Source organism: Haliotis asinina, chromosome 3 (genome assembly GCF_037392515.1).
Source record: "Haliotis asinina isolate JCU_RB_2024 chromosome 3, JCU_Hal_asi_v2, whole genome shotgun sequence".
NCBI classification, from domain to species: domain Eukaryota; kingdom Metazoa; phylum Mollusca; class Gastropoda; order Lepetellida; family Haliotidae; genus Haliotis; species Haliotis asinina.
The window spans coordinates 6,274,899-6,299,645 of record NC_090282.1 but is presented as its reverse complement, the minus strand read 5'-3'; the positions used below and the strand labels follow the sequence as shown (position 1 = coordinate 6,299,645).

Below are 24,747 nucleotides of genomic sequence, written 5' to 3'. Positions count from 1 at the left end.
TTAATTTGATTCCTCTCTGTACAATCGACAATGAAGTCATTTTGAACCGGATGTCTCGCGAAATCTCGATAAGGTGCAACTGTTTCAAATTATATTCTCAGCAGCTGCTGATAGATATAAATCAAATATAACAAGCAAATATAATTATAATGACTTGTTATGTATCTGCGTACATGAATTATGTCTGACATCGAATCATCCACACGTCTTACCCCAAGTTCACAGAGCCTGTAGTCGATGTTGTTGCCGACACAAGCGGTGAGGTGGGTCTCGGTGTAACGTTCACCCGTCCACTGCAGACAATCACGTGTCCTCATCTTCACCCCCCGGCCACATGTCCTGGAGCAGGGGCCATAATTCGTCCAGTGACCCCAGATGGCCGGGGGCAAGGGTCGGGGTTGGACTTGGGGGATCGGGGGTAGGTCACCGCCACTCAACTTCTTACCTCGTGCCTGAAGCAAATGAGATAAACATGCGAGTGAGTGCGTGCGTGCGTGAGTGAGTACGTGAGTGAGTGAGAGAGTGAGTGAGTGAGTGAGTGAGCTGGGTGTAACGCCTTGTTGAAGTATTTCAGTTATATGAAGGTATGTCAGTTCCACGAAGTTAGGAAGGCAATGGATGCAACATAATAAAAAACAACCACACGTCACACGTTGGAGAGAAGCCTTCGATTCCCATGGTCGAATACGTGACAAATCGACCCTCGACAGACTAAGGCGCACAAGTCAAAAAGCTATCAGAGGTACGTCCGTTAACTAAGCCAGGTTCCGAAACCCATGGACTAGAACCGCTCTGTCCGTTTGTTCGTGGCCTAACCAAAGAGACTACATATTATATTTATATACATATTGACTTTCCTTTTACTTAAGGCAAAATGACTGAGTTTGAAACAGTGTTCAAGGCAGTGTTACCCAGTGTTACTCATTGTTGCTCAGTGTTACCCAGTGTTACTCTCTCATGTGCAACGTTTCTAAGAATGATGTTAATGACACCGCCATCTGGTGGCAAAATCATCACCTTTTTGTGGGAATACTGTCACAATATTGAGAATTAGGTAAAACAACACTACAAAGCAGTGAAAATGACTTATATGTGTACCCAGGCTACCACTCAGTGTATTACATATCGTTTATCTGCCCAAGCATACGCCAGACATGCCTCGACATGTCACGACATCCGTTTTCTATTGTAGAACTGTTTAGAGACCTTATGTGTTGCGTCTTGTCTGCTATCCTGGGTATTTACACATAAAACAATCCTGACATAATCTGCTCCATCAGCCAAAACATTCTAATTAATAAAAACGAAGAAATGTCTTCCTTTTTCTGTTCCCTAAACTGCAATTGTCTGCAGGTTTTTGGTGGAAGCAAGCATGTGGAAAACATCATTTGCTGATGTAAAAGGTGTGTGTGAATATACGATGACAGGCTATTACGATAGCCTGTCTACTAGGCGTAGAGTTGTGTCCCTTAAACAGAAAACTGTTTCCAGATTCACAGTGAGTGTGTTTAGCAACAATGGAGACTACTGCTATAACGCAGCTTTTGTCGTTAACTCATGCACCTATTGGGAAGAGTAATGAAGTGTTTGGAAGTTCAGAGTTTGTGACGGTTCACAGGAAACGACGTCCAGCTATAACCAGGATATAACTGACGGCGCCAAGGCGCTGTCGGTCACTTCGTTATATTGGGATCAGTTTAGAGCGATGATAGACACATTACAAAATCTAACGGTGTAGATGTTAAAACATGTTCTATATAAATACTGAGGAAATCTATCATTAATCTGACAATTTTACAACGTCAGATCATGAGAATTAACAATTCTTTCAGTCTGACAATGTCAGCGGTGTGTAAGCCGCTAAAGAAAAAGAACATGGTAGAAAAAGTCACGATGTGAACGTTTTTGCGAAACATCTATCCAACCCGGCAAAAACTACAAAATATTACTTAGTTACTTTGTATATCGTAGCCACTGCACGTAATAGGAAATCACATTATAACCTTGTGAAGAAATTAAGGTGGGCACTTGATGGGAGATGTCAGACTTAAAGATCCACTGCTTACAGGAGAGAAAAGGCTTACTGCCAGTGATATGAAATACAGTGAGAGTTCATGCAGGAACAGGACCAAAGAGCACAGCTCAAACAAGGGTCTGAATACAAAGTTACATTACATTACAAGAAACGTCGAAAGGTGTCAAGATCAGATCAAGGTGAAAATAGAGTATCGCCAAAAGCGGAACACACACGTTGGACCCAAAATGTCCTACCCACGAATTTTGTCATTTTGTATAAAAATGGCACAGTATCGGCGTTAAAGCGGTCTATGGATTCTGCCATGGACATTAGTTTCATTAATCGAGGAGAGAAGACCAAACAGAACACAAACATCGGCACTAGCTAACGTTTCCAATTGATCATTAACAATAAAGATGTATAACGAGCTCTATATTGTAGACTTCAACAGCCAGGGATTCAGGCTGGAATATTTGTTGTGTTGAGACGACTTAATCGTCCTACATTTGCCTCAAAGTTTCACATTACTGATATAATACATAACAAATCACAGTGATATCAAACATACCCTAAGACACATACTTTCAATCTATTTATGCACCCATTTTTATCTGAAATGAGATATTACATCTCCATGAGCCCTGAAAATATTGTATAGAAGAAGTCCAAACCCTCAGTAGGGCGACCTGCAGTACCTTATCTCTCGGCATGCTCCGGGAAGACACATTCAAGAGTATTACAGAATCGTATATTTCACAATACGTTTTTCTCCACAAGAGACATATTCACTATTCTAGTTGGTGTTTCCCAGCCTTTAAGATAACTACTATGAATGGCACGGCAATACCCAAGAAGATTTGAAGCACTAGCCTGTGAGACGCCTTTGCTCTCTGATAGATAACCCTTTGAGCTCTTGCACTATCATTTTCACGTCAACTGAGGAAGGCGTGAGGCAGTGCCACACACGATACACGGTAGTTTGTCGTGAGAATATGTAGTTTATTGGTCAATCTTCATGAGATACACGACATTCGACTGACATTACCTTCTCATATAGTATGTGAAATACGTGAAGCAATACCAACTCATCCCCCGTTGTCAGTGTGTCCGATATACCGTGGGTGTTGGTTTCCAAACTGACGCCATATTGCATATAACGGATGCCAGTCTTACGGTATCACTTCTGACGTTACAGGAATGAGATAACGGAATGTGGCGAATACGTTCATGTCCGGTTTGAAACCTGATTTTGAGCCAATCGAATAAAACATTTTTTTACATGAATTATCTTCCAAGTGTCATAACGATTTGATGGCATCCGCTCATACTTAATTCTAAGAGAACACTGATAGAGGCGAAATCCAACAGTTCACTCAGTCTTTAGCACCATTTCATATTTCCTTTTGTCGGTTTATTTACGACTTTACGACCTGTACTTTTATACTCAGAATCCTCCATATTCAGAACACTGGTGACGGTGGTACTAATCCGCCAGTGTCCCTTAGTCGTTCAATCAACGTATATTTGTGTGTTCGAGCATCGCCCTGATTACGTCACAAGGTCTGTATGTATCATACCTGGGATCTAGGGTTTCGCAAATACGCCGACTATCTGGGAACAACACAACTTTAAAAGGGGCTTTAAATCAACGCCCTCAACTGCCATACATACTTTGTTATATACTGCGTGTACTGAACCCTAATCAGGACACACTTGCACTGTACAAAACTCTAGAGACACGCGCACGATACACTAATCTGGACACACGTGAACTGCACACTAATGTGGACACGCGTGCACTATGCACTAGTCTGAACACACGTGCACTATACGCTAACCTGGACACACGAGCACTATACACTAATCAGGACACACGTGCACTATGCACTAGTCTGAACACACGTGCACTGCACGCTAATGTGGACACACGTGCACTATACGCTAACCTGGACACACGAGCACTATACACTAATCAGGACACACGTGCACTATGCACTAGTCTGAACACACGTGCACTGCACGCTAATGTGGACACACGTGCACTATACATTAATCTGGGCACATGTGCACTATACAATAATCTGGACACACATGCACTGCACGCTAATGTGGACACACGTGCACTATACATTAATCTGGGCACATGTGCACTATACACTAATCTGGACATACATGCACTGCACGCTAATGAGGACACACGAGCACTATACATTTATCTTGGCACATGTGCACTGAACCCTAATCAGGACACATGTGCACTATACATTAATCTGGACACACGAGCACTATACACTAATCAGGACACACGAGCACTATACACTAATCAGGACACACGAGCACTATACACTAACCTGGACACACCAGCACTATACACTAATCTCGACACGCGAACACTATACACTAATTTGGACACACGAGCACTATGCACTAACCTTGACACACGAGCACTATACACTAATCAGGACACACGAGCACTATGCACTAGTCTGAACGCACGTGTACTATACACTAACCTGGACACACGTGTACTATACACTGATCAGGACACACGAACACTATGCACTAGTCTGAACACACGTGCACTGCACGCTAATGTGGACACACGTGCACTATACATTAATCTGGGCACATGTGCACTATACACTAACGAGGACACACATGCACTATGCACTAGTCTGAACACACGTGCACTGCACGCTAATTTGTACACACGTGCACTGTACACTAATCAGGACACACGTGCACTATGTACTAGTCTGAACACACGTGCACTGCACGCTGATGTGTACACACGTGCACTATACTCTTACCTGGACACACGTGCAGTGCACGCTAATGAGGACACTCGTGCACTATACATTCATCTGGGCACATGTGGACTACACACTAATGAGGACACAGGTGCGCTATGCACTAATCTGAAGACACGTGCATTGCACACTAATGTGGACACACGTGGTCTGAACACAAATCTGGACACACATGGTATGAACACTAATCTGAAGACACGTACAATGTACAACAATCTGCAGACCCGTACACCGTACAACAATCTGCAGACCCGTACACTGTTAATACTTTTCAACGTTTCAACGTAAAACCTTACCCAGAAATAAGGAGTGGAACTATGTTATCAACTATATATGTATATGTCAATATACATTAAGATTAAGACAACCTATACACGAGGTTGTGGCCATGGAAACAAAGACGACCGAAGGCCAAATGATACTGTTTATTATGTGGATTTTTTTTACTCTTCTCCGTCGAGAACCATTGGGGGTTGCACAAAGCGAAAACTTCACTATAGCCTTAGTCGCTGACAGAAATACAAGGCCTGTAGGAACGTTTGCTTGATAAATAGGTGCACAAACATAACATGCAAACAATATCTACTTAAAAGTATTGTTTTTAAAGTGCTGTAAACTGTTTGGACATACCAGAAACTGTTCTACTTATTCAGAAATAGAAAGCATTTTCATGAATGTGAATTTTACGCAACCTGGAATTCAATACTTCTGCTCTAAACTAGAGCCATATACCGGTGCATGTTTAAGTTATATTTTCAGACAAAACAAACCCCCAGATTCAAAAAACGTTTGACAATATTTCAAATGTGAGGGAACACCAACAGTTTACCTTTTTTCTTAGAATACCACCTCCTGCAGGTTCGTATTTCAGTATAAAGGAATGTGTTTCAGAACGCTGACAAACGTGGCGTGGTAGCGACGTAACGTTTTCAGATTGTGTTTGTCTCACTATACAGCTACCAACTTGGTCTCTGTATAATCACATGTATTTCAACTATGTTAAAGAAAGGCATAAGAAATTACCAGCAAATCTCTCTCCCAAGATTACTCATAGTCCCCCATAAGATAAAATGAAGATTATCTGTATATTCACAGAAAGTTATGAAACAAAAGATGAGTATATATGGACGTAATGCTATACAGATTCTCCAGAAGAGACTTGTTTCAGTTTTTCCAGTTCATAAAAGAACTGTTTTGTCAAGAGAACACTACGTAGGTCAGTTCCATTGACAAAACGATCATTTTATGATCAGCGGGAATTACACTAAACAGAGTGACCACACGGGGTGAGATAGAGTTAATTACAGCTCTATCTTGGAACATTCGTCGTGGTTGAAATGCACGCAATGCCAGCCGAAGTTTGATGCAAAACATGTACAGGACATGCCGGACTAATTCCCGTGCAATCTGAGGCTGAGACATTTAGACAAGAAATGCGAATTCCACGTGCTCCACGGCACTCAAATCACCGCTGATATGTTCCCTTTGCATGTGAATTCGAACATGAACCTTAGATCAAGCTTGAACATCAAGATCGTTAATCAGTTACTTTTGTTTCATGTTCAGATCTACACGTTCCACAACTTTTCATGTACAGTCGAGCGCGCTTATTCGGCAAAGATTTTTATGAGAGCCATATGCCTCTTAAATAAATGGTGTTTCAGCCTTTTTCAAAATTTAATGGTAAATATTTTGAAGAAATTTCCACATGTGACACGTCAGTGAAAACAATGATCTACGCTGTCATTCTTGACATGTTTCCTGTTTCTACGTGTTATTCAGGAGAAAATTAACTTGCCTCCACGTGTATTTGTGACGGATGCTCCTGGCTACGTGAGCACATGGTATCGTCTCTATTTGATGGTGATTCATCCACGTCATGTTGTAGTCCGGATCGGACAGTGGAACCTGCTTCCAGTGAAATTTCTCATGATTGTGGAAAGGCTTGTGGTGTTAATTTTTATTATATTATTTATAATTAGGATTTTATCTAAAACAAATAAAATCACAGAATTTTAAACGTCTCATCCCACGTGTCCATCTTAGGATGTAACGTTACGATTCGACACACACGCGCACACCCACACATCGGTTAATATAAGCAAACACTGTATGTGACCAACATTCCTTTCCACATTAATACCGACACCGAGAACTACAATTTTAGCTCGGCATCTGATAGGTGTGGTATATTGAGTCGTCTAAAGAATAACGCTAGTATGTACAGCTAATGGTCCTTCCTGTTTACCTGTTGTATTTATGTACAAAATGTGAGATGTTGTCATGTAACATTATCCAGACGTGCAGTCACTTCATGAAGCCAACTCTGAATCAACAACAGCCACTTGGCTATCTGTTACCTATTCGACATGCACAACTGACAGTAACATGAATTTTGGCAGGGGAACACCCAGATAATTTAAAACTAGGCACACTGCACGATAAAGGTGCATGTTGAAAAAAAGGCCTTGGCCAGCGTTCGGTACTGGAGACTCGCGACAGTTTGTCGGCAGTCTGAAGCAATACGATAGTGATTTTATCGGAATTTATTTTCTGAAAGAACGTTTTACACAGATCGGCGTGTGTGCATATCTTGCGTGTTGGTGTGTCACGATAAGTGATACAGATGTATATATAGCACGTGTTAAGTGATGGAGAAGGAAGTCGACACAGTTATTACTGCAGCTTGTTGATGTAGGAGGACTTATGAACGTAGGGGTGCTAAAAGCAAGGGTATCACAACCCTTTGACAACATCATTGATAAGAGATATGACGGGGTATAATTAGTCGGAATATCTTACATACACAGCGGCAATACAGTTTTTGAAACATGTTTATCGCGGGAATATTATGGCGAAATATCGTTGAAATTGTCACTGAGACTGAAGACATTGCACCTCATCAACCTCAGTAAATTGGATGTCATTAGAAGGCGGTGAACGCCCTGACTGAAATGTGCAGTTAATTAAATACTTCAACAAGACGGTTTGGAAACAAATAAGGCATTAATTATATCAGTGGCAAAGGGATGTAATGAATCGATTCTATAAGAACTGAATAAGTAGTCAGGGGTCTTGTCACCTGTATTTACCGAGGGAACGCAGGCCAACATGAAGAAACCCTTGCCACACACCTGTCACCTGACATGTGCTTCCCGTGAGATCACTGAGGCCATGACATGGCCTGAGGTCACGTGCAACGGCACTTGTGCGTTTCTACATCCGGGCAACACCTGCATCTGATGAACGTCCAATAATTACATGTAGCTGGTTGTGACGCCAGTCTAATACAAGGACTGGCTCATTTGAAAACATTCCAAAAGCATGTCTGGTGTATTCAGTGTCCTCAGTATCCTTCGTATGGGTCATATACACTCAAACCCGATACTCAGAGAAATCGTATTATGTTTATACATATTTTTAAATATTTTAAAATATTTTTAAAACGCGTGCCGAGAAGTTGTTCAGTTCATAAATACAGTTGACAGAATACCCACTCCACGTCAGCCCATATCATACGCGGCTCTCGCCACGTCAGCGCATATCATACTCGGCTCTAAGCACGTCAGCGCATGTCTTACTTGGCACCCGTGAAGGGTGCTTGCCATAAAAGGCGACTCTGCTTGTCGTAAGATGCGACTAACGGGATAGGGTGGTCAGGCTCGCTGACTTGGTTGACACATGTCATCGGTTCCCAATTGCGCAGATCGATGCTCATGTTGTTAATCACTGGGTTGTCTGGTCCAGACTCGATTAATTTACAGATCGCCGCCACATAGCTGGAATATTGCTGAGTGCGGAGAAAAACGAAACTCACTCACTCACTCTTACTCGGCTCTAGCCACGTCAGCTCAAATTATATTCAGTCACAGGCAAGTCAAAGGAGGCATTTTTCATATCGTGAACATGATCACCAGCAACATTGCTATTGCATCATGTTTTTCATTTTAATACCAAAGTAGTTGTTTTTTTTAACCCCGTGGGAACACTTCCATTCAGCAATCCACATGTTGTGTGCCGTACAGAGATAGGCGCAGAGATCAACATTAATGTAGATCCGAACATAAACCTGTTACCAGCTGCACAACAAACTTCCCGATAGTACTAACCACACTCAAATTACTACATGATAACTTTTTTTCTTTGTCGGCTACGAAACTAAGCTAATCATTCCTTTATCAAAGCGCCCCAACTTTACAATCATTTCCCCGTCAAATGTAATACCGTGTAACACTGAACACATTGCGCCACACTTCCCTGCTATGATCGCGCATCATCTAACACGTGCAGCATTACCAGATGACCCGGATGAACAAGTGATGGGTGTGGGGGAGGTCGTGTGTGGAGTGTGACTTTAGTGTAATCAATAACACCGTGTGTCCTATCAACACACATCACATTTAAAGGAGTTCTGTTGAATCCATCCATTATACCAGATGAAAGCGTTGATTTCATTTCAGCGATTTATGTGAACGTTAACATGGGACAGGGAAATAAACATTCTGTCAAAAATAATATAGATTATGTCATCACACCGTTGCAGCATAAAATAAGGTAACTTCCAGCACAGTTTCTTCAGCATACAATGAGAGGGGAGCATCTAATTGAATGTAACGTGCCGGGATGCCAATCTATGTCGTTAGTCACGGCTGTGCCAGGCAGATATGGGAATGCACGTGCAGGCGGTTTTACATCAACTACACGTGCAGAACCACACTAATATAAACCATAAGCAAGAGAGTTATGAACAATTTTGTAGACTAATATAAACCAGGTTACAATAAATCTTAAAACATTTTTAAGAACAGTCCCTTTCGCTTTTGACCTCTGATGACTTCTGCAAAATTCTGTGTCAACGGGAATTGGTTTTTAATATAAAATTTAACAATGAAACGCTCTCGAGTTCTGACCCAACCGTCCAGTGGTTGACACCATGAGCATCAATCTACACAATTAGGATATGATGGCATACATCATCATCAAGTAGCAGGGTATGAAACTCCAGACCACAGCTGGGTTGCTTAGATGTAAAACATACCAGCCCTGACCAAAATTTACCTGCCTGCAAATAATTTAGGCTTCACAAAAGACGTAGTTTATCATCCAACTGGAATTCATCATTTATTTTACGAGTGAGTTAATAAAGATTTATTATCCTGAAATATGATAAATATCTTCATAAACATGTTCAAATTTCAACCCGGGCAGGTGAATTTGGGAATCTAAAATAGCCCGTCCCGGGCGGTCGGGCAGGCAGGAATTTCCAATGCTGCAAGCTGATCTTCTCGATAAAAATATCATATTTTGCCATTTTAACAGAATTCGAGAGGCAATCTACCACATCCAGAATGAACAATTAGAATAACCGTTACCCACCCTCCTCCGGTTTTGAATTGACGTAGCAAGGAGCGACATCATAATGGTGTCACACATAAATTTTATGAATCATATTCAGGAATATCTACTTACATTTCTTTCAATCTGGACAGTACCTACTTGGCGTCTATTTCTGTCAATACTGCTTTATCACTGCACTGACGTCAATAACGACAGTCGGCAAATGTTTGAGTTTCTTAGCCTTTATTGCTGGAAGTTAATTTACCATAAAACAGCAACAGGCACATCCGTGGACAGCTGCCGTCAGTAGATAATGTCTGCAGCACATGTGTAGTCATTTCAAAACAGTCAGGAGTTCCCACTGCTGTTTAATTATCCTCAAGATTAACTGACACACTAGACATAATATACACATAAAGTTCGTTAAAATTGACAAAAACAGGCAATGTCATGTCTTCCTCCCAAATTCAAGTAAGTGAGTTGGATTTCACACCGCGTTTAGCAAATTCCAGCATTATCCCAGCGGGGGACACCAGAAATGGGCTCCACACATTGTACCCATGTGGTGAATCGAACCCGGGCCTTCCGCGTGACGAGGGGACGCTTTAACCACTAGTACTAGACTACCCAACAACTCCCACTAGTATTCGAGGACAGATTTTTTTGTATTGGTTTGACATTTATTTTATATTTTCGATTTTTCCATTAATCGTAGACCATGTATAATGAGCAGAAAAGCATTTATGAAGCTCATCTTGAAGTCATTCACGAAAGGTCACGTTGTCTAAGGCGAGGCAAACAGCCACAGTTGCCTCCCTTGGGCGTGTGAAAATTGTGGGTTCGAATCTTTCTCTAACTTTGCCAGCACCATGTCTGTTATCATGATTTTCGCCAGGTGGTAAACCTTTCAGATCTGTATCACCTCGGGTTTTTCTCCCACGTCCCAGAATGTCATCATGATACTACCACAGACACGTAGCAGTGGGTACAATAGAATTCCCTTTCTGTACACCATGAGTTAATAACAGTAGCACCTTATGCACGATTCTCTTTTCACTCAGTGCTTATAACCAAAGTAAACCGGTGTCCACTAACCTGTTACAGATGTGAACATATTCACGGAGGGCAGTGGAAATGAAATAGAGTATTGTATTAATCACCGACGGAGATTTTATCAGCAATTTCAACATTTCAGAAGTCAACATTACACCATGTCCATGCGTCCTTCCTTGGAACATAGTCGTTCCTCAATCCCCGCTTCGCATGTAAACTATATATAGGAAGTTGTGGGGAGCTAAACGTCTGGCAACTTTGGCTCAAACACTGTCACCATTGATTCCCTTTCCATAACATGTACTAGTCTTGTCTTGTAATGACTGACATATTTGGAATGCATGCAATTAACACCGCCAGGGCTACAGCTCCACTAGATCAGACCAGGAGAGTGCAATCTTGGGTGTGCTACCGGGAACATCAGTATAAACACACAATGTTGGTGTTACAAACTACCTCCATAAAGGTCAGGACGTCGACGTTAGAACTGACCCAGTGGCGAACATTGACCAGCTGATAGTCTTCACAATATGTTACACTGATCCCATAAGGTACTCACCCTACCTGGCAAGGGTGGGGATACATGCACATGGGTATATTTACCTATATCGTCAAACTAATTTTTGCCATTTTTAATTACATGTATAGGGTAGAAGGCAATTTCAGACCCTTTGTAATTCAATGTCCTCAAGTCCGTTCATCCGGTCTGCAACAAAGTGAGTTATCACCCTTGCATTCTCTTGATACTTGGATATTGTAATCGACACCCCATTTCCCCGTTGATGATATACGTTTTTTCTAGATGGAATTTTACTTGTGATTTGAAACGATGAATGTGATAGGAGACGATGGCTACCTTTAGTGCAACGAGGTTGTGAGTAAACATATTTCTCAAATTTCATTGCAAATTCTGAAAGAGTGTATTCTGTCTATGACAACAATCAGTTGGCCATAACGTTTCGTGTGAATTAAATGAACAACGACCTATGTGTTATTGAAAAGCCCACATATTGTGGACAAGCGTTCTCCAGCATCAAAGCAGCAAGAGCCAGATGCTGCGATTGTATCTCGCTGGGGATCAGGTTGTTATTTAGCCGGTCTGTCATAAAGACTTTTAAAAATCTAAGAAAGCCCGTGTTTGTCTAGATATGTGGCAAGTCTAGATTTCCAAGGATTCTGAAAATAAAGAAAGTCCCAGGGTTCTTTTCCATTATATCCTAATTTTGTCATTATCAACTGTTATTTCTGTAAAATATAAAAGACCACATACCGATATATGATATTTCCTATGTATGGTCTCTGTTGTTAGCCGATTACTTGCCCTGAATACCAGCAATATGTACAGGTCTTCACAATGTGGTCACTCTCCCTAGTAACCAAGAAAGTCCACGCAAGTGTAGAAAATGTAGCAAGTCTAGATTTCCTTAACTTCGGGAAATGAAGAAAGTCTCGGGGCTCCATTTCATTATATTATTATTTTTTAAACGTTTTTTTCCTTCAGTAAAATATGTTCATTTCAGAGACTAGTTGTTAGTCTAAAAGATGGTGGAAACACGAATACAGGTCTCGGACCTTGTGGTGTCACCCTGTCCAATGTGCTTCTGTTCACACAGCCGGGAATGGGTACCCGATATGTCAGGTGAACCTGTTGTAACCTGTTCTAACCCAAAGCAGCTGGGGTTGTATTCTAGCCAGGGAATCATTCGTGTGTGTCGGGGAACACATGTAACACCAACACAAATCAAATGCTGGTATCTGAGATATAGTACGTACTGTAAATGTATAATAACAACAATAACAATATCCCAAAGCAGAATATAAAAGTCGTTTCCGGGGGTTAGCACAAAAGGGGGCAAAAGTGTCTGAGTCTTTATATGATTATTCCTAAAATAAACGGGGATTCCACTTTGTCTGGGGCTCCAATGTTGCTTATAAGCTAATGAACTACAATCCTGGGCCTTGGTTTACCGACAGAGCACTGGCTCAGAGCTATCTGAAGGGTATATGGCCGTCGCAACACATACCTTTTCCCCAAACCAGTAAAATTCGTGGCGTAAAGATCGACCGGCGCTGGCAGAATTTGGTCTATCACTTTGTCATGTCCACCCGTTGGTTTGACGATGACCATGGGAGCATGAAACACATACACATTCTCATACCAGTCCGTGCACACTTGGTGGAGGCAGAGGAGCGGAAAACTGATACAGTACTTAAGCAAACGACTTTTTTATACTGTCTGGTAGGACCACAATGTCGATAAAAGACAGGGAAGTAGGCGAGCTCCCAGACAAGGTCATTGGTGCGTACACGTATACGGCTGACTGAACGATGCGACGTCACAACCACGCATGCTCTGTCGAGTCGACAGTCAGCCCATGTACATCTCTGTCCTAGATATGGGACCACTCATCACTCCCATGGAGGGTGTATCCGGTCTCATGGAACAATACTCCATGTGTACAGTCGGTGGCACGACCAGGCAGAGCTGTCACCAGGATGGGCCAACACGGAATATTACATAACCTGCTGATAAATGGATAGATTTTAATGTTTTTTGTTTCAAGAAATTAATGTAAATATCCGTATACCGTAATAACGTATATTATCGACAATGTTTACTACTGCTCATGCAGAAAAAAACAAAACAAAAACAAAAAAAAACAACCCAAAGTAATAAACACTCCATCGTTCAAATACCATTCAGTCGTGCATCTCAAATTTCAGCCAATCCCTGAAATGACACTCTGTCATCAAGCACTCTAACGTTCATGCAGCAGTCAACCCTTCAACTTGCACTCAGCCAAATACCACTCCAGTCACAAAGTCGTTCAAGTGCCACCAGAGACCATCTAAGAGGTCTATTATATGGTCTTATTTGCCACGCAACCGTTCATTTGGCACCCAACCGTTCAAACACCACTCAACTACCAGTCAACCGTATACATGCCTCGCAAACCTTGAACAACCATTCAGTTCAGTTTTACTCAACACTCCAAATTCCACTTAAGTCACAAGTTACCTTCGAGTGGAAGCAGTCAGGGTAATAACACTCTTACATTCATGAGCAAAGGTTTTCATAAACAACTCGGTGTCAGAACAAAAGAACTGATCTGCCGTGTATACTGTGGGCTAAATGACAGCCATCTTAGAGACCGTGATGCTGTGACAAAATTCCACCCCCGCACAGGCTAGACGTGTGAGAACCTTCATGCTGACAATGGCCATATGTTCAAATGTTACAAATTTATCGAATGTCCCTTGTTCGCAACGAGGCTAAGCGATTCCCCAAAAGGAATCAATATTTACAAATGTGTTTTCTATACCAAGCTTATCAAAAACATAACGCGTTGTAAAACCACCAATATGTGTGGCTTTTACCGCGTGTGTTTAAGAAACGGAGGCAGAAAAAGGCTGTAGTGTTTGTGGTGTGAATAACGATAGCCCTCCGATACCCCAGAGGCTCATATTACGCTCTTCTGTTTTAACTCTAGAATCTGTTGCTAAATACAAAGGAAACCCCTTCTTGTTTTTCCGCCATGAGGTATGCGCTAAAATCAGTCTCCAAGAACAAAAGATCTTTCACCCCCTGGGCCCAAACGACGTACACAGTAAATATTTGAAGGCCATTTCTAAGATCATCTCCGGAAAATGTGTCAATAGACTCAAGACGGTATAAAAGAACACATTCTTTTATGGAAAAAAAACCTTGTCCGAAGGAAAACTTAGACTGACAACGGATAACAGATATAGCGTCCATCACATACCAGACTCAGCTTATTTTAGGGGCTTTCGCTTATCGTAGGAATACGCACTGCAAGGGTAAATTGTGAGCGCGCATGATTTACAACGAGTCAACTGGTCGGTCGGATTTCCCTGTATCTATTATATGTAATAAGGAACAGAAGCCACAAAACCGTAGCAATTACGTTAATCATATGTGAATAAACAGTGTGAACCGTAAGTGAGCGACTGAAAACACAAATTATCTCCTTGATTAAGCAAGGTCATTGAGTCCACCATTTCATGTACAATTTAGTCTTAAGGACCATTTTCCCATTCCTGAAGGTATAATCATGGCTGGCTGACTGATGTACACTCGGTCTTTGTCGGGCCCTGGATAGATACAGCTTTGTGCATCTCCCAGCAACGTGAACTGAGTAATGACTGGGTGCCCTATCATTTACCTAGTCCCGGTCCTAGGATGGCCAATATCACTGTAATTAGTCGTGACGATACTAGCATGCTCTGTCAACACCCCTTAGCGGGACCTTCAATCATTCCAAGAAAAGAGGATTTCGGGCGTACTAAACTACAGCTATTAAACGTGGAATTTTTTAGTACCATTTCCATTCAGGAAATCGGAACTGAGCAAGCATAAAATAACAGCAGGAGCACGTGTTCCAGCAGTGGAGATGTCAATAGCGTGTGTGATTTATACCCTACTCATATTGACTTCAATTGTTTACTTTGTTAACTATTTTGCAAGGAATGTTAAGGAATCGCAAAAAAATGCGTTATATTCAAGAAAGCTGTCCTAAAGTTTAAGCCGTTCTAAATAGTTTTCCTAATTTTCCCTGCCTTCGGGATCAGGGGTGAAGTAATCCCTCGTCGTTACCTGAACATATTGGAACAATCTGAAATACGTAATAATAATAATTTTAAATGTCAATCAATAAATATCTTGCAACCGTTGTTATGTGAAAATCGAAATGCCCATTTCCTTGACTGAGACTGCACATGTGGCGTCAAGTTGACACGTTCGAATTAACATTCATCGTCTCACCGACGGCAGTTAACCAAATGGGTATCAAGTGCAAGAAGAATCATACAGTTTCCCTTTCAAATATTCCTGCTATGTAAAGTTAGCGCTAATTATCTAGCGAAAGCTCCATAGCAGGGTCTAGTGGCATTACCCATCTGTTAGCGGGTTTACCATTCGTCCGTTACCCTGTGAGGTGAAGTTACACCATTCCACGGTGCAATCAGAGGATTTGCTAAGACATCTGGTCTGTGCCGTTACAATGAGTTTTTCCCATCAGAAGGGGTTCATGGGTTACAGGATTTCACCACCTGTCTAATCTAGAACGTGATAAATGACATTGCTAGTAGGAGAAGACCCACCAGACTTGCGGACTTTAGAAAATGGGACTTGAAGTGGTAAAAGATTTATTTGCCTCCACAGTTTTACCAATAGTTCCCGTACGTACAAGTTATCGTTGCTTTCCAATCCTCTTGTTACGCGGTTTTGTACTGAAAAGTTGAATAAGGTAATTGTTTCCATATGACCTGATGAATACAGTACTGGCTATGTATGCTACATATAGAGATATTGTTAACAGACCATGCATACTGAGTATAAGGGATTTAGTTCCAGTTCGTCCTGAACGTCGACATTCGTTAGTTAGCATGTTAAGTAAGGACAAAATTACACACATGCAGAATACCACACAACGTCCCTCAGAAACCAATAATTATTATTTCCCGATTTACAGCTACTGATATCAACGTGGGAAGCGGTTCTGCTGGTAATCCAACGCGACATAACCAAAGACGTACCCCGCTAAGTATGTCATGTATATATATTGGATCATACCAACACACAATCTGACACATGTTCAAGGAAGCAACTGAGGAATTAACCTGTTATATTTCCACACCTAAAAAGGCAAAATATGCACGCCTCTGTATTGAGATAGATTTTAACCTCTGATTTAGGACTATGAAAAGAATGACAAAGACAGTACCTAAATATTTGTCACAAATAAACAAACAAATGTTTAAAATGTTACAGTTAAGCATAGGTTTCAGATAAGTTTTAGTCAAACAATACTTCGGGCAAATGTACAGATGTTTAGCTGAAACATTCGTGCACAATGCACACAATTGAGAATACTTAATCCATTGCGTTTTTCAAAAGATATTTTAGCATACAATGGTTGTTTGGAATTCAGTATTTTAAAAAGAAATATTACCTTATGTACAAGTGTGTCTATTTTCCGGGGACAACAAACTTTATTAGGAGACGTGCGCCAAACACGACAACGACGATTTGTCCTCATCCTAATACAAACATAGCACAGGAGCGTAGGGAAAATTGCAACTTACCATCAACACGAGTCCCACTGCCAAAAACAATTGGCAAAATTGAATCATGGTTAGCTGGGGAATGTCCCGTATCCGTACATCCACACCGTCCTGGGTAGAAGTAGACAAGCTGGAAGTGTCGGTAATTTAGATATACTTGGCCATACTACCTCAAGAACAGCAAAACACGCATGAGGCGGTTATCGTTCACATTGGTTGCGTTTTGGCGATATGTTCACATTGTTCGTGGCTGCCCGGTACTTGCAGCTCAAGACAGTCAAGCGGCGCTTTGTGCAGTATTGTGAATTTACGTCACCAATACGTATTGTAAAATCGTAAAAAAACCCGTTGTGTTTAGTTAGTATGTGTGAATTCGTTAGTATTAATGGTATCACATTAGTTAGAGGCCATCGGGGAATCGAACTCAGACTGATTGCAGTGGATGACAGCGCAGCTCATATCACCTTTCTTAATTCCAGAATAACGTCTATTACAATAATAGTATGCAACTGTATCTCAAGAAGGTGAAATTATGAGACTCACAGTTGTGCTGTTACGTTTGAGGTATCGTCACAGAGTATCTCACGTGGAACTCTTGCAGTTCTATAAAATTACCCCGATGTAGACATTATTTCGTGTCTCCCCGCTAACACATTTAGGACAGGAACAACTTCTGATCTCTTTTTCAAATCGGGACCAGATTAACATTTCAAAAAGTGATTGAGCTGAACGATGAATGCATCTCGGAATTGGCATAAAAATGAAAAGACAGTTGGAACACTAAGTGGCCCCAAGTATTAACCCACTCGAACTGAGGCGAATAACCGCTACGTCAGTCGACGTAAGTTTCCTGAAGTTAACCGGGGGTGTGTTTCTCCAACCGTACGTGCAGGAAGTGTTTGTTATCGATGTTATCTCATGCGTTAAACACAGTTTCTGGTGAAGTCCCAACGCTTGGCTGACTGTTAAATGCAGAGGTGTTTGTGGACAAAGTGTGTGTGATCTGCAGAAAGCATCCATTAGACGATTCTTTGCCCCTGTGACCTCAACAAATGTTTTTCGCCAAGAACGACATGGAGGATTTAAAGCCTATCCATATCATGACCACTTGGGTTAAATTGTAGATTTAAAGAAAACTGTTTATGGTTGCGTTGAAGGATCCATATCAACCTTCCATATATCGTTTTGGCATGTAGGCACTAGTCATCTCTATACCACGCGGGGTATTTTCATCTTTAAGATACGCACTTAGTCTGTCACAGACCCTCAAGTAGTCTGTCTCACAGTCCCTGAACCACATTATTTTGCCTATGCCAAGCCTTCTCTGTAGTGCTAAAGCCGTAAATGAAGCAAGTCTAGATTTCCCCAGGTTCTGAATCTCTGGTCTCCTTCGGGCTCCTTTTTAATTAACATGGGTTTGTTTGTTACTGTCAAAATTTTATATATTCAGAGACTAAGCCTCAGTCTAACCCTGAAGCAAATATACCCAAGATGGCCCACGCAAGTCTAGGAAATGTGGCAGTTCTAGTCTGAAAATGAAGAAAGTCTCAGGACTGACATTCTGCTAGGGTTTTTTAGATTCAATATAAGCAGTGTAACGAATAATGCTGACTCTAAGTTTACTTAAACTGAGTAACCCCATTGTAACCCTAAATATTACCAAGAAAATGGATGTATTACAACTGTGGTACAATGCAGGCCTACCTTCTAAAACTGTGCAAAATAAAACGCAAACAAAAACAAAGAAAAAATCGTGGGAATAGCGCCATACACTTTACCTCGCTACTCAAACAGAAAAAAATCTGCAACGAAAGACTATGAAACTGTAACATTTCTACATCAGCGAACTTTGACCTGTACTTTGCATGCGTATCACGATCCGTGCGTCTGTCAAATTTCCTCGCTCAAGGAAGTACTGAATATATCGAAATAATAACTGTCAACCATTTCATACGACAGAAAGGTAAACTACTCAAGTGTGCACACACTACAGTGATGATAAATGCCAAATAACACAAGAGAAATGCTTTTAAAACAGAATGTAACGTTTGTTCAAACTGGAAAATGGCAACACACGGTCGAAACTTCCTCTTCCTTGTGCGCATGCGCAAAATCGAAGTTGCAGGCTCTTCCTGTTTTGATGCAGTTTTAGCGGTTTAAAGTTGCCGTTTTTACTCTTTCAGTAGCGAGGTATCATGTTTATGTTGCTGTTTCCACGATTAACAGGAACAGAAATGTTTGTAACCAGGAATCTGTTTTCACCTCTTTAGTGCGTAACTTAAGGGCCAATATTCATCTCTTGAACCCGGAACATAGAGCCTAGTTTCATTTCCGGAAGTCTTGATCTTCAGTTAAAGTTAAACACTGTCTGTTGGTCTGTTAAAGCTTACAGGCAACACAAAACACAACTTTGCAGATTCTGATACCTTTAGATATGACCTTACAGTAGCAAATTATCTAAAAATGCATATTCAACTTATTAAGTTGAAAATAACGCTATGAAAAAGAAAGAAAAAAACTCGCGAAATCGGAGTTCAAACGATTCGCTAATTTCACCCCAGCTAGAGTGAAAAGTGGTTTCAACAGCTGCACAGTGAGCAGCTTGAATGGGGATGCCCGTATTATAAGGTCGTGAGCAGGGGTAGTCTAATCTTGGTTGTGTACACAAACAAGTAAATAATCTACTCGTTACATAAAAAAGAACATGTCGATTGTCATAAGCAGCCTCTGTCACAGACAAAACTCAATGACTGTCTTATTAACACCTATGTGTCTGCCATCTTGTCTAGATCCCAATACTGTCTACTGATCTGTTAAACATGGACCCCAGAACTGTATGCTGTCTGCTAAACATGGACCCCAGTACTGTATTCAAATCTGTTAGACATGCAACCCAGCACTGTATACTGACTTGTTAAACACGGATCCTTTTACTGTATTCTAATCTGCTAAACATGGATCCCAATACTGTCTACTGATCTGTGAAACGGGGATCCCAGTTCTGTCAACTGATCTGCTAAACATAGATCCCAGTACTGTCTACTGATTTGTTGAACATGGAACCCAGTACTGTCAACTGATTTGCTAAACATGGACCCCAGTACTGTTTATTGCTCTGTTAAACAAGGCTCCCACTGCACGCTTCTGACTCCATGTGTTATATCCTTTAGGTTATCATTTCATTCTGCATGTCTACCAATACGTTATTCTTGGAGCCACATCACGCCAGGGAAAAGCTGGTCATTTCCTGGCGAGTATTGGGGTCAAGATAAATGAATGAATATATATATAACATATATTGTGCTTACTATAAAGTAAAGAGAGTAAAATGAAGGTGTTCTGCTGTATGGTTCCAACAGGATGACCAAGCCAATAACACGTTGCCAACCGGCCCACTCTGCAGTTGTTTTGTCTGTATACATCACGTTTAGACTAGACCAGTCAGTGGACGTATGAAACGTGGTTTGAGATGCAATAAATCTTACCTACACTGACACAACATGAAGCTTAACCTCAACCTTACCCCTGGGACACTTACAAGAATTAAACGGTAAGCGTTAAGTATTAACTCGCATGACCAACATCGCGAATGAAATGTGATGAAATATTTGTGCCATTTCAATATTCCTCAATATCTGAGACAACCTAATTTGATTTTTGTGTTATTTTGTCAAACATGAAACATTAGTTCGAATATGTTTTTTGAGGTACATCTGTTGCGACATGTATGGTCCCGTTTTACTTGTATACACATTATCACGTATAGATGTCACGTTGGGGGTTACCGGGCATGTTGTGTAACACAGAAACACTTCAGTGTTTGTCGTTAATGGCGGAGCTTCAGGGTAATCGAAATGGCATCGTCGTGTGCGTCTCAAGAAGCGGGGTGTAAAGCTGGGCGTTCCACGGCCCCTCGTTGATAATTATCAGCCCATAAACAGCAATTAGCTCCATGTGTTGGTGTGTCGTGGGTGATGCCGTCACACGTAACACCTCTCACTTACCATGGAGTAATGTTGACGTTCATGTCGTCTACGCTCGTCTGCGTCCGCTTCAGTTACATGCCGCTGTCAGTGCCACCACCAGCGCCATGTTGTGGAAGTCTCAGAGAACCACCACAGTCGACATTCATGAGCTGGGATTATATCAATGTTATTCCACATTAGAACCATTAGGTAGATTTGTGGATTTGTACGGGTTCAAATGTGAAATTTAAGGAATTTCTATAACATTGAACTTAGCAAACATATTATACCTCTACGAGGTTATGTTTGGAATGAATATGTTTGAAACTTAATGCGAAGGTGTTTAACAATCGCATAACACGGGCTGTCAAACACATTGTTGCTTTGAAAATCAATAAACTTTGTTTTTATGTGCACCGTTTAAAATTTCGTTTCATGCGGTTGCAAATTCAGCATAATGTATTCGATTGATTTTGGACTGAGTTCCGTGAGTATTAAAAGACTTTAATTTAAAGAAACTTTAAAGATAGACCCAGATGTCTCAGCTTTCAGTTGCATGAAAAAACCGCAACCATTCCATGAGTCCAGCACAACGGACAAACTGAAAAGTGACAGAGCAGCATGATGATTTCATCATCATATGTTTCGATCCAGTTTGAGCTCACTAGATCCAGGGATACTCTATAACACTCTCTATATAGGCTCCCTGCTAGATCTGACAAACCATTCATTGGGTGTATCATCGAAACGTTTGCCTAAAATGCCGACGGAAGAGACATGTTTACTATTTATATATAAACATTCTCACGTCGTTGATCATAAGACGAGACAGAGCCGACTGGATGTAAGACATCCGCAACACGGCTTGTTTGAGATACAGAAGTCAAGCGTGATCAAAAATCTGTACCAGCGAAATTAGATGACACGACGCTAATCAGGTAATTAAAAGGTTCACCTGAGATGACCTCAAGTGAAAAGTTTGTTAGATCTTGGCGAGTTAAAGATCTGGCCTTAATTACGTTGGGGGCCGATGGCATGCAGTCTGATGGAGTTTTCGTGTAAAACATTTTTAAGAAATCATATTTGGTGCAGTATATGCTATTCGAAAGATACTTGTTTTGATGTGAAGGAATCCAGAATTCATGCAGCGTGCACGCCCACGACTTGGAACCTGACTGGTGGTACATATGTTACAATCAAATTGTGAACTCAGTCATTTCGTGAAATGACTAAAGATTTTAAAACATTTCAGCCGTTTCGTGAAAAAGAAGGACCGCAATTTAACGTCATTTTGTGTAAAAACAATCAACATACCTCTTTCATTTAATGAAAAATTCACTTAATAACTTCATCTACAAAACTGGATCACAGCTTCAACATGTACGAAACAGTTGAAACTGTGGTGGCTGTTGCACTCCAGCATGGTTTTGAAGCATTTACACCTGTTTATTTGACAATTGCTGTACGTGTTCTGAGCAGCAACTCCTCACAAACCTCTTGACAGCACATACAGATGAAACAAAATTTCCCGAAATGGCTGAAGTATATTGAATGTTGTTACACAAAATGGCGCGAAATGGCTGAAGTATATTGAATGTTGTTACACAAAATGGCGCGAAATGGCTGAAGTATATTGAATGTTGTTACACAAAATGACGCGAAATGGCTGAAGTATATTGAATGTTGTTACACAAAATGACGCGAAATGGCTGAAGTATATTGAATGTTGTTACACAAAATGACGCGAAATGGCTGAAGTATATTGAATGTTGTTACACAAAATGACGCGAAATGGCTGAAGTATATTGATTGTTGTTACACAAAATGACGCGAAATGGTTGACCCTCTTAGTCATATCACGAAATGCCCAATTCACTCACACAGACTTAAGAAAGATCGTGAATTATAAGTACGAGAGTTTTGAACACGTTTAAATCAATGTAATCGTCAGTTCATGGGATGCACAAAGCGGGAAGATGAAAGTACGCTTCACTCAATCATCTGGCGGCAGTCACTCACTCACACACATACCATCATAATCAACCTTTGTTCCTCTCATAATCTCACAGCGAGATAAGGCACGTCTAATCCAGCAGGAAACTTGCATTTTATAGCTATGTTTTCAGATGAACAATCCGACAATTGTATCTAAAACCAAACATTTGAGATGGCGAGCGGACCAGCACGGCACCCTCCCCGGAGGAAGACGCTATCCACACTGTTCCCTGCACAGCTTGGAAATATGGAGTCTGCTTACGCTTTGCTTTGCACTATCAGTTCTGTGACATTTCCACGAGATTTGTATCCGAGAAACTAAGTACGAAAGGATCTGCCTTCATGCCATCCAAAAAATAAATTATGGCTATTTATGTGATACATAGATATATGAACAGACACACACACACACACACACACAGAGAGAGAGAGAGAGAGAGAGAGAGAGAGAGAGAGAGAGAGAGAGAGAGAGACTCACATTGGTGTATTGTGACAGTATTGCATATCAGTGATGTAGTATGATTGAGTAATATATCTGCTGCTGCTGTAGGACTTTCCCTATAATATTACTGTGTATCAGATACACCAGGACGAGTGGAAGAGATAACGGCACCTTGCACTGTTGAACCTCGTGGAAGTGTTCGAGTTCCTTTGCGTCTGTTGTTTCGCACCACGTGACCAGGTGACTTACAGTATATTATACGAGCGCATCATTTTCCGTTCTCTCAGCGCAGTGTCTGCGTCAGCGTGATGTGATGACGGTCTCTACATTATCCCCCCGGGAGCAGGTAGTGCAAACATTGATATGATGCTCCACGACGCATGAGTAAGCTGATCCATCTGTGACACTGATTCTGATCGTGAGCAATTTGTATCTGTTAAAGTCTGATTGTGAAATCAGTCATGTCGTGAAATGACAACAGATTCAGTCATGTCGTTAAATGACTAAGATGTTCTGCCATTTTGCGTCATTTTGTGTAACAATAATCAATATGCTTCAGTCATTTCATGAAATTTTATTTCATCTGTATGTGGTGGACAGGAGTTTGTGAGGCGTGACTGGCTGGACACGGAAAGTATCAAACAAACAGTGCAATGTTTCAAAGCCAAGCTGAGGTGCAATAGTCGCTGCCACACTAGTTTTAACTGTTAGTGACAATAAGTGATGTTGAAATTAAGATGTGAAAGTTATTGAGTTAAATTTCATGAAATGGCTTAAGTATATTGATTGTTGTTACACAAAAAGACGCGAAACGGCTGACTCCCTAAGTCATTTCACGAAATTACTGGAATGTTTAGCGTTTCTAATCACATTTAGGATGAGAAATGAGCTGCCATCTCGCAAAACAACCTAGACACCACCTAAATGCTCCCATAACCTAAACAAGTTTAAATAGGAAACCACCCAAAATGTAGAAAAGAGCACTTTTACGAATACAGATATCTCCTAGGTTTCGACACATTCGGATCCTACAAAAACATCATT

At 41.1% G+C, this 24,747-nt stretch overlaps 1 protein-coding gene across 1 annotated transcript in view; it reads right to left on the bottom strand.

The window, feature by feature from the left end:
* The window catches only part of LOC137279172 (ADAMTS-like protein 5), a 34,726-nt gene extending 17,194 nt beyond the window's left edge, over positions 1 to 17,532 (bottom strand). The window contains exons 1-2 of the mRNA XM_067811660.1: positions 17,323 to 17,532; positions 213 to 452 (exon numbers count right to left, since the gene is read on the bottom strand). Of these exons, the coding sequence (XP_067667761.1) occupies positions 213 to 452; positions 17,323 to 17,370 (288 nt within the window). The 5' untranslated portion in view covers positions 17,371 to 17,532. The remainder of the gene's footprint in view (positions 1 to 212; positions 453 to 17,322) is intronic.
* Positions 17,533 to 24,747: the final 7,215 nt, after the last annotated feature.